Source organism: Fibroporia radiculosa (genome assembly GCF_000313525.1).
Source record: "Fibroporia radiculosa TFFH 294 genomic supercontigs, scaffold1595, whole genome shotgun sequence".
NCBI classification, from domain to species: Eukaryota; Fungi; Basidiomycota; class Agaricomycetes; order Polyporales; family Fibroporiaceae; genus Fibroporia; species Fibroporia radiculosa.
This window is the reverse complement of record NW_012133312.1, coordinates 26,208-40,808: the sequence shown is the minus strand read 5'-3', so window position 1 is coordinate 40,808 and position 14,601 is coordinate 26,208. Positions and strand designations below refer to the sequence as shown.

General features: G+C 52.4%; 5 protein-coding genes across 5 annotated transcripts; 4 read left to right on the top strand and 1 right to left on the bottom strand.

The window, feature by feature from the left end:
* Positions 1–47: 47 nt before the first annotated feature.
* Positions 48–735, top strand: FIBRA_03104 (uncharacterized protein; the record flags this gene model as incomplete). The annotated part of the gene is made up of 2 exons (XM_012324949.1): positions 48–54; positions 101–735. The coding sequence occupies 2 exons, from the start codon at positions 48–50 to the stop codon at positions 733–735; spliced, it is 642 nt and encodes a 213-aa protein (XP_012180339.1).
* Positions 736–1,589: 854 nt separating this feature from the next.
* Positions 1,590–2,876, top strand: FIBRA_03103 (uncharacterized protein; the record flags this gene model as incomplete). Its single annotated transcript, XM_012324948.1, has 1 exon — positions 1,590–2,876. One exon carries the CDS (start codon positions 1,590–1,592, stop codon positions 2,874–2,876), a length of 1,287 nt encoding a protein of 428 aa, XP_012180338.1.
* Positions 2,877–3,358: 482 nt separating this feature from the next.
* Positions 3,359–4,814, bottom strand: FIBRA_03102 (uncharacterized protein; the record flags this gene model as incomplete). The annotated part of the gene is made up of 7 exons (XM_012324947.1): positions 3,359–3,530; positions 3,651–3,835; positions 3,905–3,915; positions 3,997–4,070; positions 4,389–4,512; positions 4,574–4,599; positions 4,660–4,814. The coding sequence occupies 7 exons, from the start codon at positions 4,812–4,814 to the stop codon at positions 3,359–3,361; spliced, it is 747 nt and encodes a 248-aa protein (XP_012180337.1).
* A 3,474-nt stretch (positions 4,815–8,288) lies between these two features.
* On the top strand, positions 8,289–10,420 carry FIBRA_03101 (uncharacterized protein; the record flags this gene model as incomplete). The annotated part of the gene is made up of 4 exons (XM_012324946.1): positions 8,289–8,521; positions 8,575–8,683; positions 8,734–9,174; positions 9,209–10,420. The coding sequence occupies 4 exons, from the start codon at positions 8,289–8,291 to the stop codon at positions 10,418–10,420; spliced, it is 1,995 nt and encodes a 664-aa protein (XP_012180336.1).
* Positions 10,421–11,915: 1,495 nt separating this feature from the next.
* FIBRA_03100 (uncharacterized protein) lies at positions 11,916–13,048 on the top strand (the record flags this gene model as incomplete). Its single annotated transcript, XM_012324945.1, has 4 exons — positions 11,916–12,121; positions 12,173–12,410; positions 12,475–12,674; positions 12,724–13,048. The coding sequence occupies 4 exons, from the start codon at positions 11,916–11,918 to the stop codon at positions 13,046–13,048; spliced, it is 969 nt and encodes a 322-aa protein (XP_012180335.1).
* Positions 13,049–14,601: the final 1,553 nt, after the last annotated feature.

Below are 14,601 nucleotides of genomic sequence, written 5' to 3'. Positions count from 1 at the left end.
AGGTGATAGCGGGCACGTCACAGCCATTGATCCTGCTAGTCTCGATTATGGTGTGTAACTTTAGCACACAAATTGATTCGAGGAACTAACCACGAAACAGGCTCACCGTACACCCTTGGTCAAGCTCAAGCACACCTACGTGCATCTCCTGTCGGGTCGCGTATCGAATTCATCCAAGCCGATCCACTCGATTTTCTGGAAGGCACAACAAAGACTTACACGACTGCTGTGCTCGCGCAGTGTGTCTGGTATTTCTCCTCTCCAAAGACGTTCACTAAAATCCTTGCTGCACTCGCCCCCCGTGTCCAGCGGATATGCATATCCGAATACGCGCTAACTGCCACGGACCCACGCGCTACACCCCATGTTCTTGCAGCACTAACCCAGGCGTCCCTCGAATGTCGAAAGCCAAGATCCGAAAGCAATATTCGCACAGTCCTGTCTCCGGCAGCACTTAAATCTGCTGCGGCTGGCATAGGACTTGTCCTTGTGAAGGAAGAAATTGTCATCCCTCCAGAGGGCATGTTCGATGGAAGATGGGAAGTGAGCGCTGTGCTCGCGGATGAATTTGAGAAGGAGGTCCTCGCGCGTATCGAGGATGAGAGAGAAAAGGCATTGGTGTTGGCGATGAGGGATGGCGTGAAGTCTGCGAGGGATGCGATGAAGGCGCGTGGTGAGGCTGTCCTCACGATGGACATTTGGCTAGCAACGTACACAATCAGTAAAATTGACTAATCATTATACCAGATATTCGCGATCCCGCAATACTTTCAGTGTAGACTTATAGAATTTCCCCCGCAGGCAAGGTATATAATCGGTGCGATCATATCATGAGCCTGCGAGCGCCTAACCCTACAAACCCCGTGGTAGGGTTGAACGTTGAACAATAGCGACTCGATTCGGGTGGTGACAACGCACCACTTGAAACTGTCAACGTCGTCGTCTCTCGCGTTATGTAACTCGAAGTAGCTTGTTTTTTTTTTAATCCTAAGGTAAATTAGTTGCCTTCGGACAAATACACGATAGGACTGGTCATGATGCTGAGCAACATAGCAGGATCAAACTGTCAGACCTCCCAGTGAGAATCGACATGAATTAAAATGAGAAACCGTGTCACTCAATGAGGAAAAACTGAGATAAGCCGAATTGGTACGAATTACCTAATTCAGCTTTCTTCACGCGTTTTCAACGCGATTCGTTGAGTGACCCAGTTTCTCGATTTAATTAATGTCACTTTCCACTGGGTGTCAGGAATCGCATCTCTACGGTATTTTCTGACTTCATGTGGGGGCTGAGAGGATGTTTGCAGGATTTGGTTGTGTCCAGAGAGTTTGAGACGATGTCTTCGAATACGAATCCTCCGGCGGATTCGCAGTATCAAGTTCCGGGTCCAGAAGGTGAGCCCCATTACACATGAGGCGGCTAACTGTCAGAGACAGGATTGAGAATAGTCCATTCCCCGCGAACAGATCAGACCTGCTGGAAACCATATCACTGCGCACGGTCAGGCGTTTTCATATAGAAGGACAATGGAGTGACCACCAACCGCACGGCCCACGACTTCAACATCCTCTCGGACCACCATGCTCATGTTCTCCACAAATCGCATCGTGCTTCGCCCTGAGATAGAGCAGCCATTCGTCAATCTCGAATGTGTAGCTTCGGCGTATCATCAACTATCTCTCTACTCCGTCGATGTGCTGACCTCGGATGATGTCTATTGGATGGAGTTTGCAGACAAGTGCATACTATTTGCTGCCATTCAGTTTAAAACTTGGGAAGTGTCGAAAAAGAAAGAGGAGAGGGAAGAGGCACAAGACGAGTCGTCTGGATCTCTCTTCGACGATGATGGTTTTAAGGCTGTTTCAGACAGTGCTGATATGTCCCCTGATGGTGCTAGCGGAGGTTGGCTACACAGGGGGGCTCAACATTACGAATTCCCTATACATCAGGTCGCTGCATCGAGCGCCCCAGCGTTTCACCACAACATGCACAGGACGCAGGTCGAGGAAACGGTTGGTCTAATCTACGTTAAGTCTACCAGCAGACAAAGCGAGGTTAGTGTCGGGGTAGCCCTGCTGCCTCGATGGCGGCAGGCCGGATTTGCGACCGAGGCACTCGAGCTCGTCATCCCGTGGCTCTTCGATCAGCTAGCGTGCCACCGTGTCCAAGCCATACTGATGGACTGCCCCTCGCGCGACGCCGCGCTCACTATCTTCACCGACTTTGGTTTCGTGCTCGAGGGTACACACCGCCGCGCCGTCATGAATGTGGAGCTGCAAGTCTGGCAGGACGTGACATACATGGGCCTCCTCGATACGGACTGGCTCCTTCGGCGGACGCAGCAATGCGAAAAACCAACGGTGTGGGACAGCATGTTCATGCGGCACCAACGCGAGCGAGAGGAGCTCTTGGAGTGGGAGGAACGGCGGTGCCTACTGCGCAGGACGTCGAGTTCGGAGACGATCAAGACCGCAGGCGATGCCCACATACGGACGCAGTTTATGGACAAGAGCGACGCGAGCGGTAAAGATGGATTCGTTTCGGACGCTTCAGGCGGTCAATCGTCGCGAATGCGGATCAATGACAACGCGACCGACCACAGCGATGAGAGTATCTCGGATATCATCCTGCCGGGCAGTCCGTACCTCAGCGACCCTCCCTCGCGCGCGTCCTCCACGTTCTCTTGGAGCGGGTCTGAATCTTCTGTGCCAGAGACCCAGGCCTCTGCAAAAGAAGGTCAAATGCAAGGGAAGCGGAGAGGGAAGCGGAAAGGGAAGCGGAAAGTGTCACAACGCCCTGTAGACGATAGCGGAGGCTATACTTCGAAATCTAGCTCGGGCTGGAGTATGGTGTCCATTGGGGCTGTGCGGTAGCGCAGTAGCCTTGAGGCTCGTTTGCCAGACGGAGTGGCCCCATGCGTGGGCTCGGTCGTAGATTCTGGCATTCCGACTGGACGCCACTCGCTATGGATCTCAGTAAGGATCTTGGGTGCCGTCTGCGATTTGATGTAGAGGTCAGGAGAAATGCGGTGCTCATGCAGGGGAACGAGTTTCGGCGCTCGTAATTTACTATGTGTTAGGGTGTACGGTAGCTTTAGTTTCTGCGCGAGCTGTGTGATCATGTAGCTTATGTGCGAGACCTTTGTACGTGCGATTTATGCAGTGATAGTATAGTTGTAGCAACTTATCAATCAAGCGATGCCGGATTGTGAGTACGTGTATTCCTGAGTCATGGAGGGCAGATGTCCGTTGAATTACAGCGCAGTACAGCCAATTGGAAGACCTAAGATTTGAGATAGATAGAGACATGCATTTCTGTTCCCGACTTAAGGCGCAGTGCACTAAACTTCGTTCCCTTACATCAAATCACCTATCATCGCTGCGATTTCTTGCAGGCTGCGGATTGTCTTCCACGGACCAAGGCCATCGACAGGTAGAGGCAGCTGGTCCTTCCATCCCTTTCCGATCCTGTCGACCCAGATAGCTCCCAATCCAGCAGAGCGCGCGCCAGTCACGTCGAATGGATTTCTGTCAACACCGAGTGGTCAGTGTCATCTGGAACAGCTGCCAACCATTGATGGAGAACAAACGGTTGCGGTACATAGTTTCGCCGCGACTCCCGAAAGGAAGAGCTGATCGGTTGCTTACCCACTGACAAGCCACACATTGGGTACGTCACCGCGCGCCTCAGGCAGTGTATGGTTAGAGACGCTGTGGAGAAGCGCCTTGTACGCGTCTAGAGCAGGCTTGTAGCGTTGAACACTGTCGGCGAGGCAGAGAGGGAGTGAATGGAGCGCCTCAGGGAGCGAGGCATGGAGAGCCGTGGTCACCATCTGTGTTGCATGAAATAAAGCCCCCGTGAATGCAGGACGGATGATTTAGAATCAACTATCACCGCTCACCTGCTTAGTTCCTAGCAACGAAAGAGCGCGATCCATCATGGTCAACAATGTCGTAAAAATAATATCCATTGTACGACGTGAACATCACGCACCATTACTGAAGACAAAGAGCCGTACATTTGGCAATTGACTTAGTTCTTCCAAGGCGGGGATGGCATCTGCAAACCTATAAAACCTCATGAGCTACAGGCGTTCACATGCGAGTGACTGAACGCCGCAAATGAGATCCACTATGTCCGTAATGTGTCAGACAACACCCTAATCCACATATTGACGCATGGAAACTGACTCGAGCTCGATCGTCTCCTCCGACTAGGACGGAAATGCACGCAGCAGACCACGTCAGACCATGAACCATTCAGCGAGCGGTCGCTCGCATGAAACGCTGATATCTCCGTGAACTAGCTGCACAAGATGTACGGTCGTGCAGGGCAAGAATGACGGCGGAATGAAACACAGGAGATCATCTGCAACGGACACTCACGGGTGGAGGCGGTCGTAACTGTTCATCAGCGCGGTGACAGCAGTATCGTCGAGGGTGATGTCCAGTTCTGCAGCAGCGTGCTTCAGGCTGTTCTTTGTGACGACGTCAAAGGGCTCGTACAGACCTGGACAGATAAAGAACTTGAAATAAGCCGCCACAACCAAAGATCTTAAACAGGAACTGACCCATGGAGTTCAACCTCCATGTGTACCTTTGAGATAAGCATGAGCGGAGCTATACTAGCACCAAATGAGTACTAGAGCCGACGTACTCGAGTTGGTATCTTCTCATGAGCTGACTCAGCTGGATAGCTTGATCATTAGAGCACTCAGCGACTTGGACTCTAATGGCAGAGGCTATGCTGCCAGTGTCCAGTATTGTTCCATATATGTCGAAGGCAAGGACGAGTCTACTTGAGTTCGACATGAGACGAGGTGGATGAGCTTCAAAGATCACGATATCATTGGAGCTATATCATTTTCGGATATAAATCACAAGAACACACCGTGAGGCGACAAAGGCGTTGAAACCCAGATATTACAATCCAACGAAAGTGGATAGGGAGAAGCAAAAAGCCAAGGCGCCGGAGTTTCCCATCCTGTTAGGCACAATGACCAAAGATGACCGATCAGCTCCTTGCTCCACACGCGTCGTGCTATTGCTTCATCTTATATCCACATAAATGTCAAGCTGTCGAGCGCGCGACGAGACGTCTCTCAACGATGACCAAGTAGTGAGATGAAAGGATGTAACAAACCCCTATATGAGGCACTAGTAAGTTGTAGCCTGAGAGGCACCAAAGACACAAGCCGTAATGTGAGCGCTGAGGAATACTATGTACACCTTTTTCATTTGTCCTTTCACATGCATCTCGCACGCATGAGTAGGGAAAAGCTACCGTCGCGCCAGATCTCAGTGAAACTTACACAATCGTCAACTCCGATGAACAGTGCTCAGGAAGAAATACAATCCCGCATCCGCGCTCAGTAGTCACTCTCGAGGGATCACGCATGGAAGATGCCAGGGATACCGCTGATCTTCCGGCGGGGTAACGACCGTGGAACCAATCGACCTTGCTTGGACCCTTTGTATCTTCGCCGGCGGCCAACAACATCAGAGGCCCACGTCCTCTCGGAGGCATGCCAAATCCGACTAGGACCCTGCGATGCACTTGAGGGATCACCAGAATCCCACGACCTGAATTCGTCTGTCATCGAGCGGCGGGCACCGCAATGCCGTGCGATCCACCTTCGGAAAAGATGGAAGATCAGCCGCTGACAAGAGCCGCCAATGAGTAGACTATATCTTGTTCGTGATTCCCTGCAAATATGGATAGCGACGAGTGTGAATTACACAGCTGTCACTTCAAGACGGTCAGTGAGTCGCAATTGCCGCTACCTCTAGGATTCAGGGGATAGCTTGGGTACAAGTGGTAAGTTTGCATCTTTAGAGCAGCTACTTATAAACTAGCATCTCAGAAAAACGAGTTGGAATTTTTTGCTGGATTCAATGGTGTTGAATCCTGTGTGATGTCTTGCAAAGACCTGCGAGAAAGAAGGGGACAACTGAAGGGCACCATGAGACGTGCTGCACCCTGCAGTCGACCCCTGGAGGAAGGAGTGCTAGTGAACGCCCATGAAGCTGGATGTCGACGCCCAGACAGAAAATAGTGAGGAAGATGTACGGGAAAACAATAGCAACGTGAGGGCCTACCATCGTATCATCCCAGCCAAACTGTGGCGGGCAGCCTTCCGCGCGTGTTGAGATGGAGAATCGCCCAGTTGCTGGAAGTGTTCTGCATTTCTTCCTATTTTCACTCGCTATCACAAACGCTTGACGTGCTGTGCAGATGTCGCATGTTGCGGACCCAGAAACGAGCGGGATGTTGCCTTTGACGACGGTGGAATGATCTACTTGCAACACGGAATCTTGGGCACGACGTACGTGATGTCCCCGGTCTCCAGGCAGATAATGACGGTTGATCGAACAAACAGTGGATGATAGGCTACAATATGCGTCATAAAATTGAAATGCTGCATTGTAACAGAGGCTTATGATGTGCGAGAGTGATCCACTGGTAAGTGCAGTTAGTAACGAAATGGTGTGAGGACGGTCATAAGACCAATGGTGTGCGCAACGTGGAGATAATTTTTGTGAGTGGCTCAAGCCTTTGATGTGAAGACGAGTCTGGCAGCGAGGTTGTCATGTTGATGCGATGCCTGCAGAAGGACAATAGCCGGGGAAGGCAGAGTGTAGAGGGACCCGCTCAACAAGCCCTGTGGCAGCAGATGCAACCTGTGCGTGTACCCACAAGTTTTCTCCTAGGGTCAGGCGAGAAGAAGGTCGGGAAGAGGGCCGCCCGATAGAAGGGATTGACATCGGCAGATAGCATCTACATCAGAAGAGGGAAATCTCAGCACCTCAAGGACTCTGCGCAATAATAGCGTGAAGACGGCCTGGAGCGAGACAGATATGCAGGCGACGCGGTGGAAGGCGGAGAAAGCCCCCTGCTTCCGGAGCCGCCCAGGCCAAACGCAGCATTTGTAGGCGTGCATCAGCTGAATTCTTGCCCCGAAATTTAATGCCGTGAGGTGCGCGTGCGGTGCTGTCGTGCGGCCGCGATCATGAATGTCGGCCATTCAATTGGAATGCAGCCAAACAGCACAGGAAGGAAGGCTTTATTAGGTATAAAATGGGTCCCTGTGGGTCCGACGGATTCCACGGGCACCGCGTGATAACTTTGCATGTCATGCACCTAGCAAATGATTTCCAAGAATGTGATTTGAACCAGAGGCCAGGATTCCATATCTAGAGCCATGATTTAGTCGTACCTGGGGCTGGCGAAGGCGAGGAGGGATACTAGTGCTGTGCAATGAAGTGCATCATTAGAGGGTTGAAGAAGACTGCACAGGATAATCAACAGTACATGTGACAATGGATTGACGCTGTACTCACGAAGTTCATGACGGTACTCCGACGGCGGCATTGAATACTAAAAGACTGCGACAAGCAGAATACAAGAGAGCTCATCGAGATTTCGCTGGCGAAGACGGACTGCATCCGAGTATTTCTCCGAGTCTAGCGTAACAGAAAATTGCTCGTTCAGGATTGCGGGGAGGATGTGCGACGGAGGCACTTACCTCGTCCAGGCGGGTATCTGGTGTACTCGCTAGCATGGCTGTGGGCGAGAACTCAAATGTATTTGCTCCCGCGAAAGTTCCATTTCTGCTTCACCTCAACGTGCATGCAAGCGGCAAGGCTGCCAGCCGAAGCGGAACAGCTTGAAGTTCGCACGGGCCACCTGCCATATGCGTTGACCGAATGTCCAGTGCGCACTTCTGCTAGAACATCGACGTCCCAAGGCTCTGCTCGTTAGAAGGCTCGTCCTGTACTTGCATGTCGAAACACAAAATGCAGGGCGCCGGGTTTTGTCGTGCCGAACATCAAAGTAGAGACGATCTACAGGGGAAAGGACCCATTACAAGGCACAGTTATTGTAGTTTTTGTTGTCTGCGATATTGCCTTTGATCCATGCTTACAAGATCAGACTACAGATCGCCAGAGTGTTCTATTCTATTATAGCAGGTCGCTTTGGCATTGCTTGTGCCCGGCCCAAGCAACCCGGCTGTTATTATGACTCATACAGAACCTTTATGTCGCCGTCTGCGTATCAGAGCTGAGTAGGCCCAAGATTCATCTCACTCAGAAGAAGCCCAGCAACAGCATCGTCGGCCCGGGCCCTGCTCAAGGTCCGATGACTGATTGAGGAATTTCTGGACAACATGTTGTCCGTGAGGCATCTGAACGGCGCTTGATGAGCGCTGTTGGACCCACATATCCTACGCTTTTAACCAGCCATCCAAGTGCCTCGGCCACAGCCCAAATTCCCCGCCACTCACAATGAGTCTCGCAGAGCATCCCATCCTCCAAAGCCTTTACAACCAGCTTCTTGCTCTCCTTACTGGCCCCGGCGACCGCCACTGCACGGCTGTCTGTCTTCGCGAGCAGAACAAACACTTTCGTGTCTACCCCGATCTCAATGGATCCTCCTTCAGAACTGCTGTCAGTGCACTGAACACTCATGTTGCCATCAAGGCACGCACCTCCGCCATCCAGGCTGTTCTGGCGAACGCGTCAGCTTCTCTATTACCTTTGTGCCACTCGCGTACTGACGCCGATCCTCCAGCCCCTTCCCCGCAGACAGCATTCGTGTCGATAAATCAACATACGTCCCGATCGTCGACGCGTTCACCCATCTCTCCGACGCGGACATCTCACAATACGCGGCTTTTGTGGTGCGTGTCTTCATCAGTCGCAACGAGGACACCCTCTGACGACCTCAAAGCGCGACGAAGCAGTCCTTGTCGTCTGGTCAGACTCCCCAGACTCCATTCTCAGCTCGTATCGCGACCTTGAACATCGTCTTCAGCATCAAGCGAAGCTGTGTCACTGCAGTGAGGTCCCGAGTGTTCTCCAAGACCCCTTCCTCAGCGGCAACTTCTTCGGAGCTGTGGACAGCTGCCTCTTCATCAACGAGCCAGACGAGCTGGCCGTAGATCCCTTGACCATAAACCCCCTGGACTCCCTGGATAGCGTGTATAAAAGCATCACTTGGAGTGCCACAGGCTTGACGCCACTACCTGAGCTGGACGGACTGCAGAACATCCGTCGCGGCCAGTCGCAAGTCTTTATCGCCACACCGGACAACTTCGATAACTTTGGAATTCAATCCCACTCGCAGAATGTCGGACTTACTGAGCTACTACAGGCACGTAGTTTGTGTCGAGTATGCAGACTTTCGTTGCTGACACTACGCGCAGATGGACTCTTCATTCAACTTCCCCGCGTTCAATGAGCCCTTCGAGGACAGCCCTGCTTCGACCCTATACATTTCGCCAAACGATGGGGGGAGGCTTTCAGACTGCTCACTCCAAGCTATCTCTCCTGCCGCGATGCTATCCCCTTCACCCTCGCCCTCGTACGTGTCGAGCATCTCGCCTGCAATGAGCTACCTCTCTCCCAATTACGCAATCTCCCCCGCGCTCACTGTATCTTCTCCGTCGTCCCTATACTCCCTCTCAGCGACGACGTCACCTGGATTGAACACGTTCCAGAGTTTCGAGAACGATGACGCCAAAGTCAGTGACGACTCTATGTCTGATTATACCGAGCTTCCTCCTACGGAGGTGGCCTCAAGGAGACGACAGCAGCCACCCTCTTATCTGGAGGATCTCCAGTTTATGGCGGTATCGCCTGAGTCTCCTCAAGTCATGGAGGGACTTCCCACGCTCATTGTCGAGCCCAGCCGAAAGCGCGGCCGCCCCAAGACATCCGCTCCCCCAGTCGCCTCCTCGTCTCTTCGGGAGCTGAAGCCGGCCATCAACCCACTGCCCCGATCGCGGCGAAAGACAACGCATCCTCCTGATCTCCATCCCCTCCCAGGCCGCCCTATTGCGACACGAGGGGCATTATTCCTGACTGCGACCTGGTCGCCGGCCCAGTCCAGCGCGTCGTCACCCGAGATGAGCGCTCGCACGGTGGGATACAAGTCAAAACGATCTGAGCGCGACGAGGAAGAAGACAGTGGAGTCAAGGCTGATGATGAGTGCGATGGGCTGGGTGAGCCTGATGAGGAGCAGGAGCAGGACGATGGTGACGATGACTACCGGCCAGAGAAAGAAGTGTCTGCCCCATCGCCGGCGAAACGCCGAAAGTCCTCGCCCCCACCCGAGGAAGATGACCCGCAGGAGGTATCTAAAGCGAAGGGCAAAACGAAGGGCAAAGCAAGGGGAAGGGGGGGCAAGCGAAGGAGATCTTCGAAAGAGAAGAAGGCCCATTGTCCGAACTGTGGGGAGCCCTTCACTCGCAACACCGACGTGAAGCGGCATCTTACCTCCGCTAAGTGCAACGGACGGCCCCCGCCTGACGCGAGGATGGCTCAATGCCCACACTGCCCTAGCGCATTCCTGCGCCCTGATGCCCTGGTCCGGCATAAACAAACAGTGCACATTGATCTATATCTGGACCATTAACGTAGCAACCTGTGTTTTTCTCTTTCTATTCCTTTCCGTTTTCGCTTTGTCCCTTGCTGTCCCTTACACCTCTGCTGACCTTGCACAGTAATTTATCATACCGCATCTCGATACCACGGCCAGACATACTTGGACCCTGTTGCGCTTACCTTCCAGTTCGCTGTCTATACTTTGCGCATTTGATACCCATCTGTAGTTTTAGCGTTTTCTTTTGCAATGGTCCTTTGACTCAGGGCTCTCTTTGACGAATTGGTCTGATGCTAAGGATTCAACGTGATTACTGTCGCCGGCCGCAGCGCAAGCATCATCGCAAGTTATCGATTAATGCCGCATAAGGTCCGCCCGGGGGCACTGCTCAGGGTCATGCCAGCGAAGGGGGAGGCTAAGAGACGATTGCAGAACACAAGCGCCCAGAAGGTCAATTGAATTATAGATCTCGGCGACTGCCTTGCGCTCATGGACGAGTCCGAGAATGAAGATCCCCGATTTCGGTGGCGATGTGTTCAGTTCGATCCGCAGCTGATACGCCCGGGCAAGCCAACTATGTTGCTGCTCGAATGAAGGTGCGAAGCGCCAGAGATGGGGCGGTGTAGGCGCGTGGAAAACACGCGGAGGGAGAACGCCCCCCGTCGCAATGCCTCCACGCTACGGGGAGCGGTGTGCGAGGAGAGCTTCCCGAAAGCGAGCGGGAGCACGCGCGACGATGGACGCGGGCAGCACGGACACGAGGAGCGAAGGCAGGACAGAGAAACGGGGTGCGGGCAGAAAGGACAATGCAAGATGAGAGCGATAGTGCCTAGCGCAAAAGCGGGAGAGTCCAGAGAAACTCCGAATTGCCGTTTGAAGGCTAGTAGAGAGGCAGCCGGCACGAGGATGATGGGTCCAGAGAGAGACGGCAAGGCGTCAGAATCAAGAATATCGTAATCGAAGGCAATACGAGCAAAGGTCCGACTGAGGGCAGCCGTGGCACATTGTCAGTGATCTGATGAGGAGACGAGTCATCCAGGCTAAAGAAAGAAGGACAGATGCGGAAGACTGGTGGAGCTGGACAAGATGATAAACAGATGATTTCGTTCCGTATACACGCACCTGCGGAGGCCGATGCGACCCTATGTAATGACGGTCGCCCGAGAAGGTAACGGACCTTCCATATTCGTGTACTAGGAAGAAGCAAGTTCGTCGTGATGAGCGTGTTCCAGGCGCTGTTTTCCGCACCAATATGGCAGGTCAACCTGGATATAACAAGCGAAAGTGAGCCTTGAGTGTATTCGAGCGAATGAAATTTTTCCAAGCTAGTTCTCGTACGATTTCGGAAGACCCTAGACAGTATGTTTAGACCGCAGCAAAGCTCGCTGGCAGTAGCGGAGGGATAGCCGTTGAGAGACGACGCCAGTGTGGCGCAGGAGGTTGGTGTGAACAGTCGGCATCTGCCGGACGCTCGACTGTGAGTGGCGACTTCGTTTTCTGCCGTTCCCCAGGACGAGCCCTGTCCAATATGGCTTCAGCATCGCATCCAGCGTCTCCAATCCCCTCGAGTTCAGTATCAGTGGAGGTCTCCGCGGTGATACCGCCTGCGAGCAGCCATCTGTCATACCCTACCTTTACCGCATCTCCGGCAGCCTCTCCACCTCGTTCTGACCAGCCGAGGCCCATACTCCAGGAACGACTATATGTGGGCAACTTACATCCAACAGTCGACGAGTGCGTTCCTCGGATCCATTACATCTGGTCTTTGGCTGATACAATGTCAAGATACACGCTCCTGCAGGTGTTCACCAAGTTCGGCAAGGTGTCCAAACTCGACTTTCTCTTCCACAAGAGCGGCCCCATGAGAGGCAAGCCTCGCGGATATGCATTTGTCGAGTTTTCCGACCCAGACGTGAGTTGGTTTCATCCTCCAGCCCCAGCCGTCGCTCATCCCGGGTTTCTTTGCATGACGCCGACCACGATGCGACCACCAAATATTGCTCCATCCAGTGACCCGGGCATGGTCTACGGCTGCTGGAAGTTCCAGACGAGCTAATCTAACGCAGGCTCGTTTTCTTTGTTGACAGGATGCGAAGAGAGCGCTCGTAACTGTGAACGACAAGCTGCTGCGCGGGCGGAAACTTGTTGTGACTCATGCGCATCAAGCGCCCCTCGACAGCGGCAGTGCATACGGTTCCGGTGCGAGATACAAACGGAGTGTGACTGAGGCGGGGAAACCGACAACTCTCAGTATGCTCAAGAGCGCGTCTGCTGGCCGGTCCGACGCGTAAGTCATCCTCAAGATCTTATGGTAAAAATGTTGACTCTGTCCCCAGGACCGAAGCCAAGATTGCAAAGATGGAGGCAAAGCTCCGTCAAATGGAACAGTCCTCCTCGGGGATTCCGGCGACGAGATTACATCCGTCTCTTCCAGCTAAACCACCGCCGACGACTTTGCTTCCTTCCCACGAACGTCCGTCATCCTCGTCTGCTTCGCGGCAGCCTCGAAAGAACCAACCACTGCCTTCTCTCCCGCTTCAGCAGAACACAAAGTCAATATCGTCGTCAGCGCTCTCACCCCCAATCACACCAACTCCTCACAGTGGCGCAACCAAAAAATCCATCGCGGGTGTACGGATAGTCAAAAAGAAGGATAGGTGACCGAACGCTTATGATAGACAAGCGAGCTTTGAGATGTAGTTGTTTTATTATGTATGCTCTGATGTCGCCATCGTGCTATTGGTGTGCTGTGCTGTGATACGAGCAACATTCGAAAGACATGTCTATGATGCGTAATTGGCAGGCCTCTTCATGTCCCTGGTAGTATATCGGTTAGTACACGCGCCTGTCACCGGAAGTTCTTTCATGTGCGCGCGAAAGCGGGGTTCGACTCCCCGCCAGGGAGAGTACTCAATGGATGAATAATTTTTCTTGTGCTGATTTTGTTGTATATACGTCTTTCAGCCTCTGTCTACATATTGATAATTCAATATACAGCTCTGATTCCTTGCATATTCATCAATGCACTCAGCTTCATCGTTATATTAAGTTGGAGGGGATATATTTGACCCTGTATTTTTTTACAAGATACTTGGTGCACTACTGCCAGTTCATGCAGCAAACACATCTTTGAAGGCAAGTATAACATGCACGTCTAATTGCTATGTTCATTTGTTCTAGCCGACTGTTGTACGTGTATCTTACGACTCGTCTCGCAGACGATTGGGCCTTTGGGATTCCCCTGATCGCAAACACCGTGGAGCGGGAAGAGACTTAGTAAGTCATTATAATGTAGCTTGTCCTATGAAGATGATGCGATCGATGAAATGTCATGCCACGCATGTAGCTTTATTTATGGCAAGTTAGATGCGTATAGCGACCGGCCGACCTCCGTGTCAATGGACACATTCACAGAGGATGAATCAACCTATCCACAGAATTCGGCGGTGCTCACCATCAGGACGCCTGATGTTTTTGATCAATGAATTTCGCTTACCGGTTGCAAAATAGCCATGACATCGACAGTGGATCTCCAAAGGTGAGCAATCTCATGGCATCTGATGACCACAGTCTGCGGCAGTCTTGGAGGGCTTGCACATCTACGGATCCGGCAGTTCTATTGAATTGGATTTAAGCGAAGATATGCCTGGGGACAGGAGATTAGAAAGAATAATTAATATCCCGTTGTACGTCCGGGGCGGGGACGTCCCGCAGACGGCAGCGCCTTTATGTTGATGTAAGACTAATTCCTTCACGTCATTAGTCACTGGGCGGTCCAGAGCAGCCCTTTCACTTCGTCAGTCATCGGTCGGGAGAGGACCGCTCCTGCACAAAAGAAAGGATGCAGCTGTTGTCTGCGGTCGACTTGTGTGTACAGTTGGTTTGAATACTCCTGGTCGACATTCCATTTCCCAGCATCATGCGAGTGGCAAGTGTTCGTATCAACGAAGTCAATGAGACAAGCGAGCCTCGAGGCACAGCAGCGCACGGGCACCTGTCCCCAATGCTGGACCTACCAACACCTACGCTTTATTGTATTGAAGTAAAAGTGACTGGACACGTTAGGCGAGCCGTAAGCCGGTGCTGCGTTTTACGTGGAATTAGCTCGGATGTAAATATTGCGACCACGGTTTACATGCGATACTCACCCAAGTTGCAGGGAATCAAATCAACTTCGGGCCTTCAGCCCACGTCCGTAGTAACGCGAATCACCT